Raw genomic sequence first — 13,776 nt, 5'->3', positions numbered from 1 at the left:
CACAGCACGCTTAAATTATTAGTTTTTATTTTACAAATAAGCAAAAGCTGAACAAACACACACATTTGGCTGTGCTCTAACAGAAGGCACCAGTCTAGGTAGCCAGCAAACATAATCTATATCTGTATTTATTCTGCAAATTCAGCCAATGAAACACCCACACACCACCAGCCAGTGTTTTGCTTTCTGCTTCAACTTATTTTAAACATTTTAAAAAAGGTTATGAACATTATTTACAAAAGGTAAACATTTGAGAATCTGCACACTGCTAAATGTCTTCAGACACTTTCACCTGCTCCTGTATTTTACAGCCTCTGACTTAATCAAATTATCATGGATGCTGAGCACACTGCAGAGTCAGAGCTTCCTCCTGTAAACCCCACAGGCAAGAATGGGTAAAAACAGATTGAAGTATTTGGATGCAGAGCAGCTCAGACCCAGAGAAAAAAAACATTTGGGGAGCATTGAGTGCATATAATTGCCACTCTGCTCCACTATCTCTCTCTTTTATCCCGCGGGGTATCTGTGGACCGTCTGAGAGATCATCCCTCGTGCCAAGGTGGCCTTGGGAGAGCTGTGCATCGATAAACAAGGACAATGACCAGTTTGCAAAGGTTGACTGAGTCATCCAGATGCATTTAAAGTGCATATGTGTCGCTCTTTGAGAGATTAAAAACAAGACATGTCAGTGTTTGCAGTACACTGGCATTTATATTCAGCTGGATTCAATCTTAATAGAAATCTCAGTCTATAAATGACGTTTTTGCCGGAGGCCGTGTACCGAGGCTCTCGGGTTCAATCATGAATGAGGATGAGGTAGTGTGGACGGGCAGATCCTAAACGCTGTGCCTCCTGTTGTGGATCATCGCCACAATGTGGGAGAGGTCCAGACTCTTCATCATCACCTCCATGAAATCTTCATCGCTGCGAGCGCCTTCCACGAATTCCTCCAAGGACAGCTCGCCTGTTGGAGGAGAAGGATTACATTTAAAGACATTAAATACATATATTTTTTCTCACATTGAAGGGCGCGTCCATCTGTGTTCTCTTGAGTTTCTCAAAACAAAATGCCCACTCAACTGTTAGCAAAAAGCAGTGATGTATGTGGGAGCAGCAATCGCTGGTAATAATGATAATTAATCAAAGGGTTAGGTTGAAATTTTTTGAAGTGGGGTTGTCTGAGGTACTTCTCCATGGTCAGTGTCATATTTTCAGCACTTGCCGTCAGACAGCCCGTTCCAACAGGAACCTGAAGCCGTTATATTGCTGTCTTTAAAGCAACCAGACTCTTTTGACACAAACGGTAATTTTACCTCGCAGAACACGGGAGTTGTTGGTCTACCGCTGCCTCAATCAGTTAGTTTGTGTGATTGTTTGACTTTTGGATCAGAATTAACGTGAAGTCCACAGCAGAACACTGCTTAGTTTCAAGGATCGCTAATGCACAATACTCAAAGAAAGTTTGGCTCAGTCACGAATAGGCACAAAAGGCGCGCTGGGGGATTCATATGTAGCAACGTCATCATGCAGAAACCTACATTAAGTGGTGCCATGCCATTGTTTCGACGGGCCAAAATTCTATTCTATTCTATTCCCATATATCTGAAAAATTTCTCCGACAGCCCTTTATCCACAAACCAAATGTTCATAGTCCCATTTCTCCCCGCAGTTAGTTTCAGTTTCCCAGGGGCGTTTGAGCCACAGATCCCTGGTGTTTTTACCGACAGTTTGCGGTGTTTCATGGCGTTTGAGCCACAGATCCCTGGTGTTTTTACTGACCCTTTGCTGAATTTCTTGGCGTTTGAGCCACAGATCCCTGGTGTTTATATCGACCCTTTGCGGTGTTTCATAGCATTTGAGCCACAGATCCCTGGTGTTTATATCGACCCTTTGCTGAATTTCTTGGCGTTTGAGCCACAGATCCCTGGTGATTTTTACTGACCCTTTGCAGCTTTTTCTGACATTTGAGTGTTTTGACTGACCCATTCCTGCTTTTCCAGTAGATTTTGTGCCACCAACCATGGATGTTTTAGCCAAAACATGATCTTTTCTTAACCAGAAGCAAGAGATTCCTGTGCTGTACTTAACCACACATCTATTCATTGAGAAATTGAAAGTTTCAACATATCTGCTACAAGATAATGTACAAATGTAACGTATCCATGGTTTGCAAAAACGTACAATACAAATTTTTTTTACGGCAATCTGGTTGTCTAATTGCAGGGAATGCGTATTTTCTGGTGGAATGGGACTAAGGAGCAATAGAGGTGTGTTTTTGGGATAACAGGCTGTCTGAGAAATAAGTTCTGGTCCACTGGGACATTTTTCGGACCAACATGGCTTCAGATTTTTGGGGCATTGGAACAATTGGCTGTCCACCATCAGGTGATGTTGGAAAACATGTTTAGCATTTTGATACTAAAACATACATACTAAGACAAAAATTTTAATGTTCAGAATTGAATACACAGGGAACTGTAGTGGAAAGCTACAGGGTGGTATAAAACCTTGAAAAAAATGGTGGTTTAAAAGAGCACTATACCCATTTAGTTGGCATTGCACTCCTCTGTATACCATTGTAACGCTCATGGACATTTTGAAGGTCTTTACTTAAAAATTAAATTAGCATCTTGTTATTATGTTCAACAGCCACTTTGAGAATCTCTTCTCATTGTGCTTGTTGTGTTCCCTGACTCATGACAGCACTGGAGCTGATGAATGTTCAAACACTGTCCACCCACGATCGATTCCTCTCTAAATCTTCCTATACAGTGCCAGAACACACTCACCGTCTCCGTTTATATCAATCCTGTCAAACACGCGGTTGGTGAAATCCTCAGCAGATCCCTCCTGGTTCTCACTCCCATTGATTGCACGGATGGCCTGCGGGAACAGAGTAAAATCAGCATGAGACCAGGACTTGCTGTAAAGTCCACAGTTGCAGATGCATGATAGAAACTGTACCTTTATGATGTTGAGGAGCTCATGTCGGTCAATGCAGCCGTTGCCATCCACATCATAAAGCTTGAAATACCAGCGCAGCTTGTGCTCCATCTTTCCTCTCATCACCAGACTGAGAGCAGCCACATACTCCATGAAGTCTATGTAGCCGTCCTGGAAAAAAAAAGTGTCAAACATCAATAAATTATTATGCATGACCGTCTTTTTTCAGTGATGAATCAGTCGCTCGTTTGAATGAGATCCCCCTCATCTCAACTCCAAAAGCTATCTGTGTGAAACAAAGTGTGCCAGGACGGAGGATTATCTCCAGGGACGGTCTGAACACGGGCAACAATCTTAGCATCAAAGCATTTGTCTCAAAGATAATCTCACTGTTTAAATCATGCAGGAAGATTAGCACCAGGGACTAAATATAGCCTCTCAGACAGAGACATCCTGCGATGACCCCGTCGCACGCTCTGAGACACTCTTAATTAAAACTGATTTGAGGGTTACAAGGGGAGCATATTTATGTTCCCAGGGTCCTGTGTTCCTCGGCTTAATGCCCTCTTAATGTGGAACATTAAGGGGACATTTCACAGGGTTTATGTTGTCAGGAACGTATGTTTCTCTGTAGGTCAAATCACCAACAGCTTATAGCCTACTTATGTTGTTCTCCTTGACACCTTCGCCCTCAAAATTTAAAGGCAAGACAGTTTTTTTTCCAGCACAGTGGCAGGACTGATATATACCATTTAAACTGCATTTGAAATGTCCATATCCTTTCATTCATGTGCAGTTTGAACCTTGAAGATGAGAGTTTGCATCAACAAAGGACCTTGAGATGAATGTCGAGCTGACCCCGGTACAAGCTTGTTGCTCGGAGATCCCTGCATTGTTTATGTTTGAACATAAATGATACAGATGTTTTTCAGTTCAGTTGGAAGTTTTAAGAACATTTCTGCTCTTGACCCAACTTTAGTTATAACCCCAACAAACTTCTGAAGTCAAGCAGCAGACCATCTGACTCAAATGTTTTCATCCATTTGAATGCTTAAGTAGTTAGTCAGTTAATCAGTTAGTCAAATTTTGATCACAAAGTAATTGTTAAAATAATTTTTCAGGCAAAAAGGGCCCCAAATTAATTATGAACAGAAAAAGATCCTGTAAGTCTTTATAAGTAATGATTTAGTATCTTAAAACAATGGGAAACTCTCTCATAATGACCTCCTTATCTTGAAGTATTAGCATTGTAAAATAATGACTTAACACAATATCTTAAACTAGGTTTCTTAAAATAACAGCTCAGTTTCTCAAAATAATGTGAGGTTTCTTCAAACTAATTGATAACTGTGGCAAAACAATGGGAACCTTTTTCAAAATTATGACATGAAATTCACATCTCAAAATAGTCAAAATATTGAGAAAACTATTTTTCGATATTAAGTCATTATTATTAAAAAAGGTTTCTCATAATAACTTTTTCATCACATCGACAGAAATTAGCTCCCATTGCCTCAAATGTGAGGAACTGAAACCCTGCAATTTATCAAAGATATCAACTTAATAACTTTTTTTTCTGGACTGATTCAAATTAAAAATGTCACCCTGAGCTGTGATGGCCATTTTTCATCATGTTTACACTCCATTTAGAAACAAGTAATGAGTGAATGAGTGAATTATTAGTGACAACCCTTATTGTTTCCCAAATTATTACCCCTTAAAGATTTGGAGCAATTAGTCTATCGAAAGAAAATAAATCTGAAATAAATTAACCAAATTGCCAAAAAGCTACAGCTCCAGCATCTCCAAAGAGAGGATTTTAAAACAAAGTATAACTGTAAAAATATCTTTGCATTTTATACTGCTGGTCAGACAAAGCAGGCAATGTGAGGACATCACTTTGGACACATGGAAATAGGTATGCTTATTTTTTAGTATTTATGAGCACTATGGACATCTTCCACTATTTTATACATCCTAAAATTAATTGAATAAATAATTGAAAGATTAATCAAAATGAAATTGTTAGTTGCAGCCTTATTTGTAAATATAATTGCAAATATATTTTGACCTCCGTTGACCTCCATACAATTGGTTTTCCAGTACTTTTGTGAACCATAGCAAGGTAACAAAAAAAGAGTACCTAATAAGCACATAATATGAATCATTGGACAATTTTTTTTCTTTAGTTTTAAAGAGTGAAGTAAATAATTTGAAAATACAATAATTATAATTATGTTATAAAAATAAGTTGTTACAATGTGAGAAGCCAGAAAGAAACATTTAAGTTGTTCTACTCATGTCAAAAAGGTCTTTATGTTTCTATGGTGCCGACTTTGTGTCCGTTATTTCTCTTTTTAAAGTGATTAAAAATAAAATTATAAAACATGGCACATATTAGAAATCACAGGAACCATCAGACTCTGCCAGCTTAATATGAATTTACCCTGGCAGGTAAAAAAAAAAGAAGCATCATCTCACCTTGTTCATATCAAAGGTGCGGAACATCTGCTCTATGTAGGCGTTGGCCTCGGGGTCCAGCCCTCGCAGCCCGAAGAACTGCTTGAACTCGTGCAGGGTGAGCTGACCTGAAGGGCACTCCGTCATGAACTTCTTGTACCACAGGTGCATCTCCACCGCCTGCAGGTCGTCCACGGTGCTTCCTGTTGAGTTACCCATGTCTTCCTGACACCTGAGTGTGTAGACGTTAGATAGCCGGAGCCTCTCTGCAGCCGCTCAGCAAACCTCTCAGCCCAATTGGTCTACTGTGAAGCGGAGGTTATCCCTCTTCACAGTCACACAACAACGGGACTTAGGGTGAGAGGAGCGGCAGGCGGGGGCCTTTTGTAGCTGCCTGTGTTTGGGGATCAGACGGCAGTGCACTCCCCTCTGTGTCCTCCTTGGGTTTAATCACTGGCTGTAATCCAGGGGAACATGCAGATGATCAGCATAATCGCCACGTTAAAGGACATGTTTACCATGAGAAGTGCTGACGGACACAATGCAGCTCTCATCCGTCACGTGTGTTCGTCCTCCACAGTCATGCATCTGAACTGATGACTCAAGTGTGAGTGGTGCAGCTGTTGATGAAGACTGTGCACACAACAAAACACAACACCCTCAGCAGATCCATCATCACAGCTCAGACAGGCAGCTTATTGTAGACGCATTCTTTCGGACGGTGGTGCAGTGGTTGGTGTTATTGTATCTAAGCAAGAGTGTTCTGGGTTTGAATTCGCCATGCCGGATGTCAGTGTGGGTACTCCAGCTTCCTCCAGCAGTCTGAAGACAGGTGTTCCTATTGGCTGTTCTACTAATGCAGATGCGTGCATATGTCGTTTCGGTGAAAACCTGATTCATGGTGAAGAGTCCTGCAGGGAAAGTTGCTATTTCAGTATTGACAACAACTGTCTACACTGCAAAGCAACCCCAAAAATGGAAGATGAACTCATCAAAAAGTCCTGACAATAAGCAAAATAAAACACATCACTATCAGCAAAGCTTTTTAGAGATGGAGGGAAAATGTTGCTAAGAGTTTAGCCTTCTGCTAACTGGAGTAAAGGCTCACAGCTGTGGCTACAAGGTCACATTCATGTAGCTAACGTTGGTGAAAGCCTCAAATTACAGTGTGTCAAACAGGCCTACAGGGCAGAGGTCCAGGGGCCCAAAGTCTAAGGGGGCCCCCGTGGCCCTCACCTGCAAAATGTCACTCAAATGAACTTGTACTGACCAGGGAGAGACTCAATATGACTAAAAAGAGATGCAAAGAAAATGCAAAAAGAAGGGTTTTCCTGAGGGATGCAGTGGCACAAAGAAGGCGTCTTCCCAGCTATCGGCGACTGGCGTATAACGACCTCACGTTGCTCACCAACACAGCCAGCATCATGAGGAAGGCGTCCGTCACTGTTTGGTACAGGAACTGCTCTGCGGCTGACAGGAAGGCGCTGCAACATGTGGTTAAATCTGCCTCCCTTTCTTGGAGGACTTTTTGGTCAGCAGGTGCAGAAGCAGAGCGTCATGTGTCATGAAGGACTCCGCCCAACCGGCACACTACCTGTTCGCCTCCCTCCCCTCAGGCAGAAGGCTGCACAGCCTCAAAGCACAAACAAGGCTAAAGTGTAGCTTCGTCCCAGGGGCTCATGAACTCTCTGGTTTAAGTCTGTCGTCCTTCCATTTATTATGGGTCTATCTCTATGTTATTTATTCTGTACGCTGCCGGACCTGGGTGACAAACATGTTCCTCCATGTTCTTTGACAATAAACTGAACCATGAACACAAAGAGACATAAAACCACACCAAAAATTTCTTTTACATACAGTACCCAGGGACCCACTGTATCATGATGCAGCTGTGCCTTCGCCTCACTCCCCGCCACTGCAGATCACCTCACCAGGAAGAGAGCAGGCAGCAGGTGCAGCAACCTGAGTCCAGCCAGTGAAACCCTAGCTCCGGAGGATCGGACAGCCCAAGCTTCTGGCTGAATTCGAGTTGCTATAGCCACCAACCAAAGGTCCATCTCCTGAGCTGCTGCCTGCTCTCCTCCTGGGGAAGCAGTCCACAGTGGCGGGGAGTGAGTTGTGTAATTCTTGTCTCATTTGTGTTCTGATAAACAGTAGGGCTGCAACAATTAGTCGACTAATCGATGACTAATCCACTATTAAAATAAGGCTAATCAGTTTGAGTCATTTTTTATAGCAAAGTACTATAAAAGTACCCCAAAATACTCTTACTGCAGCTTCTTACGTTCAAATATTGGCAGCTTTACACACTCTCCCATGACGGTGAACTAAAACCCTTTGCCGTGAGTACGAAACAAGACATTAGATGACATAATTTTGGGGTTTGGGAGAGACAGACTGATATTTTTCAACATTTTAATACATTTTTTGATAAAATTATTAGTTGACTATTCGAAGAAATAATCGACAGATTAGTCGACAATGAAAATAATCGTTAGTTGCAGCCCTACTGAACAGAGACGGAGTGGGGCAAGGAGGGGCTGAGTGAATGCGCTGTGAGCAGCTCTGCAATGAAATACCATTAAATAAATACATGTATGAGAAACACTGGGTTACTGTGTGACGTGGGTGCATATGCCTGTGGTCGTCTTGTGGGAGGGGCTTAGGGCAAAGAGGGAGGAGCTGCAGGAGGAGGGTGTGTTTCTAATGATGCCTTTTTTTTAGGCTTTTCCAAACTTCTCCCGACCCCAGTTTCAATAAAATAAATAAATGTTTAGTAGCGTGTGTTTCTGCAAATAAAACATAGAATGCGAAACATTATTTGGTAGAGAATTTTACTTGGATACCACAGTTTAAAACCAAGAGGGCATGACCCATGGCTGACTGGTACAGTCACTTAAACATTACAGTTTGAATCTGTGAAATTAAAATAACAAAACACCACAAAAAGCATTTTTGATCTCAGTGCCGATACCAGAAACAAGGAAAAATAATAGTTCATTCATGCCTTAGTGCTTTTGTACGAAATGAAGTCCCAAGTCTAAATGGGGCCCAAATATCTTCACAATCATATCTGAAAGCAATATTGTATTAGTGGTATTCTTCAGCAGCTATAAGTGCGTTCTTCAACTTCTTTTATAAGTAAAAAAACAAAAAAGACAAATAACATTTATATACATGTTAGTGTTTGAACTAAAGTTAATATGAACTATGGATTGAAATATACGCATTGATACAAAAGTAAAAATAAAAGCTTCATTAATAAGTGCAGCTGCGGGTCATTTTTCATTTTGTCACTTCTCACATCAACATTCCAGGATTTGTTTATCTCACATTAGTTGCCTCTGGAGTACATTCACAGCGGAGCGTTAGTGTTTCTTACTGGCCATAAAGCAAAACAGAAGTTTCAGATCATCACAGGAAAACTACAGGAAGCAACATCTCCAACCGGTGTAGCCAGAGCGCTGAGTCATTGTTCATGCCTCCATTTTCATTCACGCCACATAAGGATCGGCCTGCTCTCCAAAAAAAAAAAACCCAACAGATGCTGCAGCAAAATGAAATATGGTGTACGCTTCAGACAGGCACAGATGTAGAAAAAAATAATTTGGCTGGTGATGTAGCTTTGAATCGAAACTCCTTCCTCTGCTGTAGTGCAATAATGTAATACAGAAAGGACATACAGTGCTTCCTTTATATTTGCATTACCCTGTAACATTTGCATTAACAGTCATATCAGCAGATATGAGGGATGAATGGCAGCAACAGGGGGTTTGGTTCCTCCTATTGTGTCTGATGAATAGCCTGAAATACAGTTTCCAACATTTTTGGAAGAGCTTTTCCTGACAATAACAAAACTTGGAGTACACACGTTATGTAACCACACATAGAAATATAACACTAATAAGACTATGTAACAAAAAGCTATGTTTTAAGAGCTTAAAAAAGTAAAAAGCTATATTTGTTCTGACTTCAGTAAGGCCTCATTTACACTTCATCAGTTCCCCAAAAGTTCACTCCTTCAGGTTCAGTTTTTGTTGTCTTATTTTAGCTTCATGTCTGGACAACACAGTTATAATAAACATGAAGTCACTGCGGCTGCATGTCAGTGCTCGAGATCTCTCTGGCACCACCACCACCGGCGACACTTTTCCTCTTCCCCCAGTGCAGATGTCTGTAGATGGAGTCAAACACTGACACTGTGTAGCGTGCAAACAGGCTGGTCCACCTCACTGCATCCACCATCCAGCCCACGGTGCGCCCCACGAAGGCCACAAACACTGTGGTGTAGTGGGCCAGCAGCAGCAGACTCCTCCCCAGCTGCCTGCCATGGTTGATGATCCGGTTGACTCTTTGATCATGTCCTGCCATCATTGCTGTGTCTTCTGTATGCTTCCAAGTGTAGAGATTTACTTAGTGTTCACTTGAGGGCTCATTTTTCGTTTTTAAAGATGTATATGATCACGTAGACGCTCCCTAGGTAGGAGTAGGCGCCTAGGAATTTGCACACAGTCCCTTATGTGCGGCTGTCCAATCAGAGCAAGGGAAGTTTTGTTTCCGGGAATGTTTGGTGATGTGGCTAAGCTCTGACATCCATCCGAGGAAATATATCAAATAAAAAGCAGATACATTTACCTGGGGAGCACTCGCACAGGTGAGTCAAATGTCCTTTCTTTAAAAAACATAAAAATACGCCACTCGCACGGCTGCATCACAGAGCTGTCACGCGCGGAGGGGAAAAACTCACGAAGCAGCTTTTGAAGTCCTTATTTACGAGAGAGCAGCGTTAGCTAGCTCCGTAGCGTTAGCTAACTTACTGTGCCGTGGAAGAAACTGCAGCCAGAGTAAACACCGGATGTGTCCTGTTCACGCCACCGTGGCTTAATCTTCGAGTGTGTCTACTGCTTTTTGGAGACACCGTCGTCCAGCCGCTTGGAAAGTTTGCCGTCCGTTTTCGCGTTAGCTAGCTATAATCTTTGCTGTTCACAAAAAGAGTGACGCAGCCGCAGTGTAGTGTCCAGCAGGTTCGGGTGAAGTCGGTTCTGTCCGGTCCAACTCGGCTAACAGGTTGGGGAGTGTCTGCCAATGTGTTGCTGTGGAAAAGAGAAACAGAAGGACTTTATTGATCCCTGGGGGGACACTGTGATGCGTTTTTAATTTATTTTTTGATTAACTGTATTGAGAATGTACACAACATCTTTGGCAACAATCATATTCAATATAGGCACAGGTCAGTGCAAAGAAGTTGGCAAAGTGATCAGCAGTGTAATACAAGATTGACAAATGATAATAAGGGAGTGCTATTAACTGTAAGTTGAATAGAAATGAATTATTCAACAACAAAGACAAAGAAGAAAAATATTACTAAAAAATAGATACATAGCATACAAGGAGAAAATACATCTAACTCAGTTATCTAATGCTTTGGGAAACTTTTAGAATATAATATAATTCCCTTTCATTAGATTTAAGGACTCTGTGTACAGTTTAAATTTATTCAAGAAAAAGTTGGAGGGTGATTTCAGGATTCTGTTCTTGTGTGTGAACAATTTTGCTAGACATATACATAAGTTACAACAGAGTTCATCATTTCTGTTGCTCAAATGTAACCAAATGTAATATTGTCTCTGGAGAGAGAAGCTGAAAATGATGAAATATTCAGTTTTATCCAGTTGTGAATGTCAAGCCAAAGTGTTTTACTTTACATAAGAAAAATACAGTCTGTGGTTGCAATATCATTTTCAGGAAATTGTGATACATTACAGATGCTCTGATTCAAAGCGTAGAGAATCTCCGAAGCAGGAATAACAAGAATAAGTCACAAAGTATGTAAAAATATGTGTATAATGCTACAGTGTACAACACAATATATATAGAAGTAGACATAAGAATAACATCTATACAGTATGTGCAACATATGTTAAATATACATTCAAGAGTGGTGTTGGTAAGAATAAATTAGAATACTGAAGAATATGGCACAGTTGAATAATTGAGTATTGCTGCAGTTGAATAATTGTGCAGTTAAGACAGTGTTATAAAGAATGATTGTGCCTTTTAAGTCCATATTATGCAGTTGAAATATAAGAAATCACTCATGGGATTATATCTGCTGACAGGTGAATTAGTCCAAGTGCCAGTGTGTTGACTCAGAGTCTGTTGACTCTCAAAAATAGAAAATATGTGTTAGTGTAAGCCTGTCATAATAGTTTATTTATTTAAAACTGGTTCTGCAAATCTATCAGGTTCTGAAACGCTCCCCGAATATCCTAAACACTGTAATATAAATGTATTACCAACAATAATTTACACACACTCCATATTACACTGTTAAATTCATATGTAGAGACTTAGTATTTTCCAAAAATACTGCTTTTTATTTTTTGTTTCAGGCCTGTTTTTGCAGTGGGTTTTGAAATGTCATTTGTAGAGCTGCAGCCAACAATTCTGTTTATTAATGGCAGTGGTGGAGGAAGTATTCAGATCCTTTACTTAAAGTACTAATACCACACTGTATTAATACTCTGTTACTAGTAAAAGTCCTGCGTTGAAGATGTTACTTAAATATAAGTATGTATGTACAGTTGCAAAAATGTATTTAAGTATTAAAAGTAAAAGCACTCAATGCGGGAAAAAAATCTATCAAATTAATCAAAATAATTAAAAGGAAAAACCTTTAAAAAATTATCATATTTAAGAAGATGGAAACATGAAATAATTTTGCATGAAAAAAAGAAAACAATTATCAAAGCAGTTACCACTTAATTTTCTCATCAGTCGACTGATTATGGATTCAGCTGCACATGTATTTTTTATATGGTGTGTGCAAAAATCCCGATTTTTAAAGCAACTAGTAACTAAAGTTTAAATAATTGTAGTGACATAAATACAGTATTTCCCTCTCAAGTGCAGTGAAGTAGAAAGTTGCGTGAGGTTAAATTACTCAAGTAAAATAAAAGTATTATAAATCTGTTCTTTTGCACAGTGCTTGAGTAAATGTACTTAGTTACATTCAACAGCTGATTAACAGTTAATCTGCTGATTATTTTCTTCATTAACTGATGAATTGTTTGACATCTAAAACATATAAAACCATTACAGCCATAGTTTCCTGGAGCCTCAAATGATTATGTGATTTCTCCCTTTTTTTACCTACTTGTATGGATATGTTAGGTTTAGGTTTATTTATTTGCACAGTTATAAGAAAATATAGAATATTTAGAACAGAGGTAATTGCAGTGCTGGAGAGGGAGTAAACCTGACCAGCTTATCCAAAGTCCTCGACTATTTAAATAAGGAAAAAAATTACGTTACGTTATAAGCCACAAACAAACACACGGCACAAAAAATGATGATGAAAATGGAAAAACAACAACAGAAAAACAAACCTGAAATAATACAATACAACAGTACAGTAGTTTTATGTTTATTTCACCTGTGTGTTCAGTTTTGTTGTCCTTGTTTTTAGCTTTATGTCTCTTTCTATCTCCTCTCTATTGTAAGTGTGTGTAACACCGAGAGCAACTTTAAACAGGAGTCAAAGTCCATGTATGTGTAAACTCACTTGGCCATTCAAGCTGATTCTGATATCCGGTAGCTTATTTTTTAACCACCTCCCCAAAACCTAAATATATTCTGTTCATTATCAGATAAGGCAAAAGAAAAACAACAAAGCTGCGAAGCTGAAACGAAAGTATGTTGACTTGAAAAACAAATACTCGATTGTCTGAATAGTTACAGCCAGTTATTTCTCCGTCCTTTTCACTAAAGGACTCATAGTATCAGCTCAGTAACATGTGGCCGCCTGCAGACAGTATGTGCACACAGAAGTAAAATACAGTGTGCTTTAGGACTGTGTGTGTATGCAGCTATCAGGCAGCACTTCAAGCTGTTCTCTGTAGAGATGTAGTAAAAAGGCAAATGTACAAATCCTCCATTATGTACTCTGCATTACGATAAGACAGGCTTTACTCCAGGCTGCTGTGTGAGGAAAATTAGACACACTGATGGAGGAAGAATCAGCATAGGTGTTATGCTCCCACCATTTTATCTACAGGGTACAGAATAGCGCTAGCGCAGGTGCAGTGGAGACATGATTTATATGCCAGACTACTTATTTTAGTTTACACTGAAGCCTCAGACCTTTGATACATATTTTTTTCTCCCTCACAGTGCCAGCTTTATGTTGAGCCGTCTGGCCACAGTCCTCCAGGAGCTCTCTGGAGAGGAGGCCCCAGATGGAGACCCACAGGTGAGACAGCAACACATCAGTTATAACACACTATAACAGAGAGCATCGCCGGCAGTGTCCTCGGCTTTAACTGTGGGTTTTATGCCTGGTCCAGTTTAAAGTCTCCAGAGCGTTTTATCCTC

At 40.2% G+C, this 13,776-nt stretch overlaps 2 protein-coding genes across 4 annotated transcripts in view; one reads left to right on the top strand and one right to left on the bottom strand.

The window, feature by feature from the left end:
• Nucleotides 1-26: 26 nt before the first annotated feature.
• On the bottom strand, nucleotides 27-5,762 carry guca1a (guanylate cyclase activator 1A). 2 transcript variants are annotated; one of them, XM_050036430.1, is made up of 4 exons: nucleotides 5,425-5,762; nucleotides 2,965-3,114; nucleotides 2,790-2,883; nucleotides 27-964 (listed from the first exon to the last, which is right to left on the bottom strand). In XM_050036430.1, exons 1-4 carry the CDS (start codon nucleotides 5,620-5,622, stop codon nucleotides 837-839), a joined length of 570 nt encoding a protein of 189 aa, XP_049892387.1. In that variant the 5' UTR covers nucleotides 5,623-5,762; the 3' UTR covers nucleotides 27-836. The 2 variants fall into 2 exon arrangements, with proteins under 2 accessions (XP_049892387.1, XP_049892386.1); XM_050036429.1 differs by having other exon boundaries at nucleotides 2,790-3,114.
• Nucleotides 5,763-8,228: 2,466 nt separating this feature from the next.
• golgb1 (golgin B1) overlaps nucleotides 8,229-13,776 on the top strand; it is a 30,310-nt gene continuing 24,762 nt past the window's right edge. The window contains exons 1-2 of one of the 2 annotated variants that reach the window (XM_050035698.1): nucleotides 8,229-10,057; nucleotides 13,576-13,654. In XM_050035698.1, the coding sequence (XP_049891655.1) occupies nucleotides 13,586-13,654 (69 nt within the window). In that variant the 5' untranslated portion in view covers nucleotides 8,229-10,057; nucleotides 13,576-13,585. Of the gene's footprint in view, nucleotides 10,471-13,575; nucleotides 13,655-13,776 lie in introns of both variants that reach the window. The other variant, XM_050035699.1, reaches the window with a different exon arrangement.

The sequence above is a fragment of the Epinephelus moara genome, chromosome 23 (genome assembly GCF_006386435.1).
Source record: "Epinephelus moara isolate mb chromosome 23, YSFRI_EMoa_1.0, whole genome shotgun sequence".
Classification (NCBI taxonomy): Eukaryota; Metazoa; Chordata; class Actinopteri; order Perciformes; family Serranidae; genus Epinephelus; species Epinephelus moara.
This window is presented reverse-complemented; position numbering and strand designations above follow the sequence as displayed.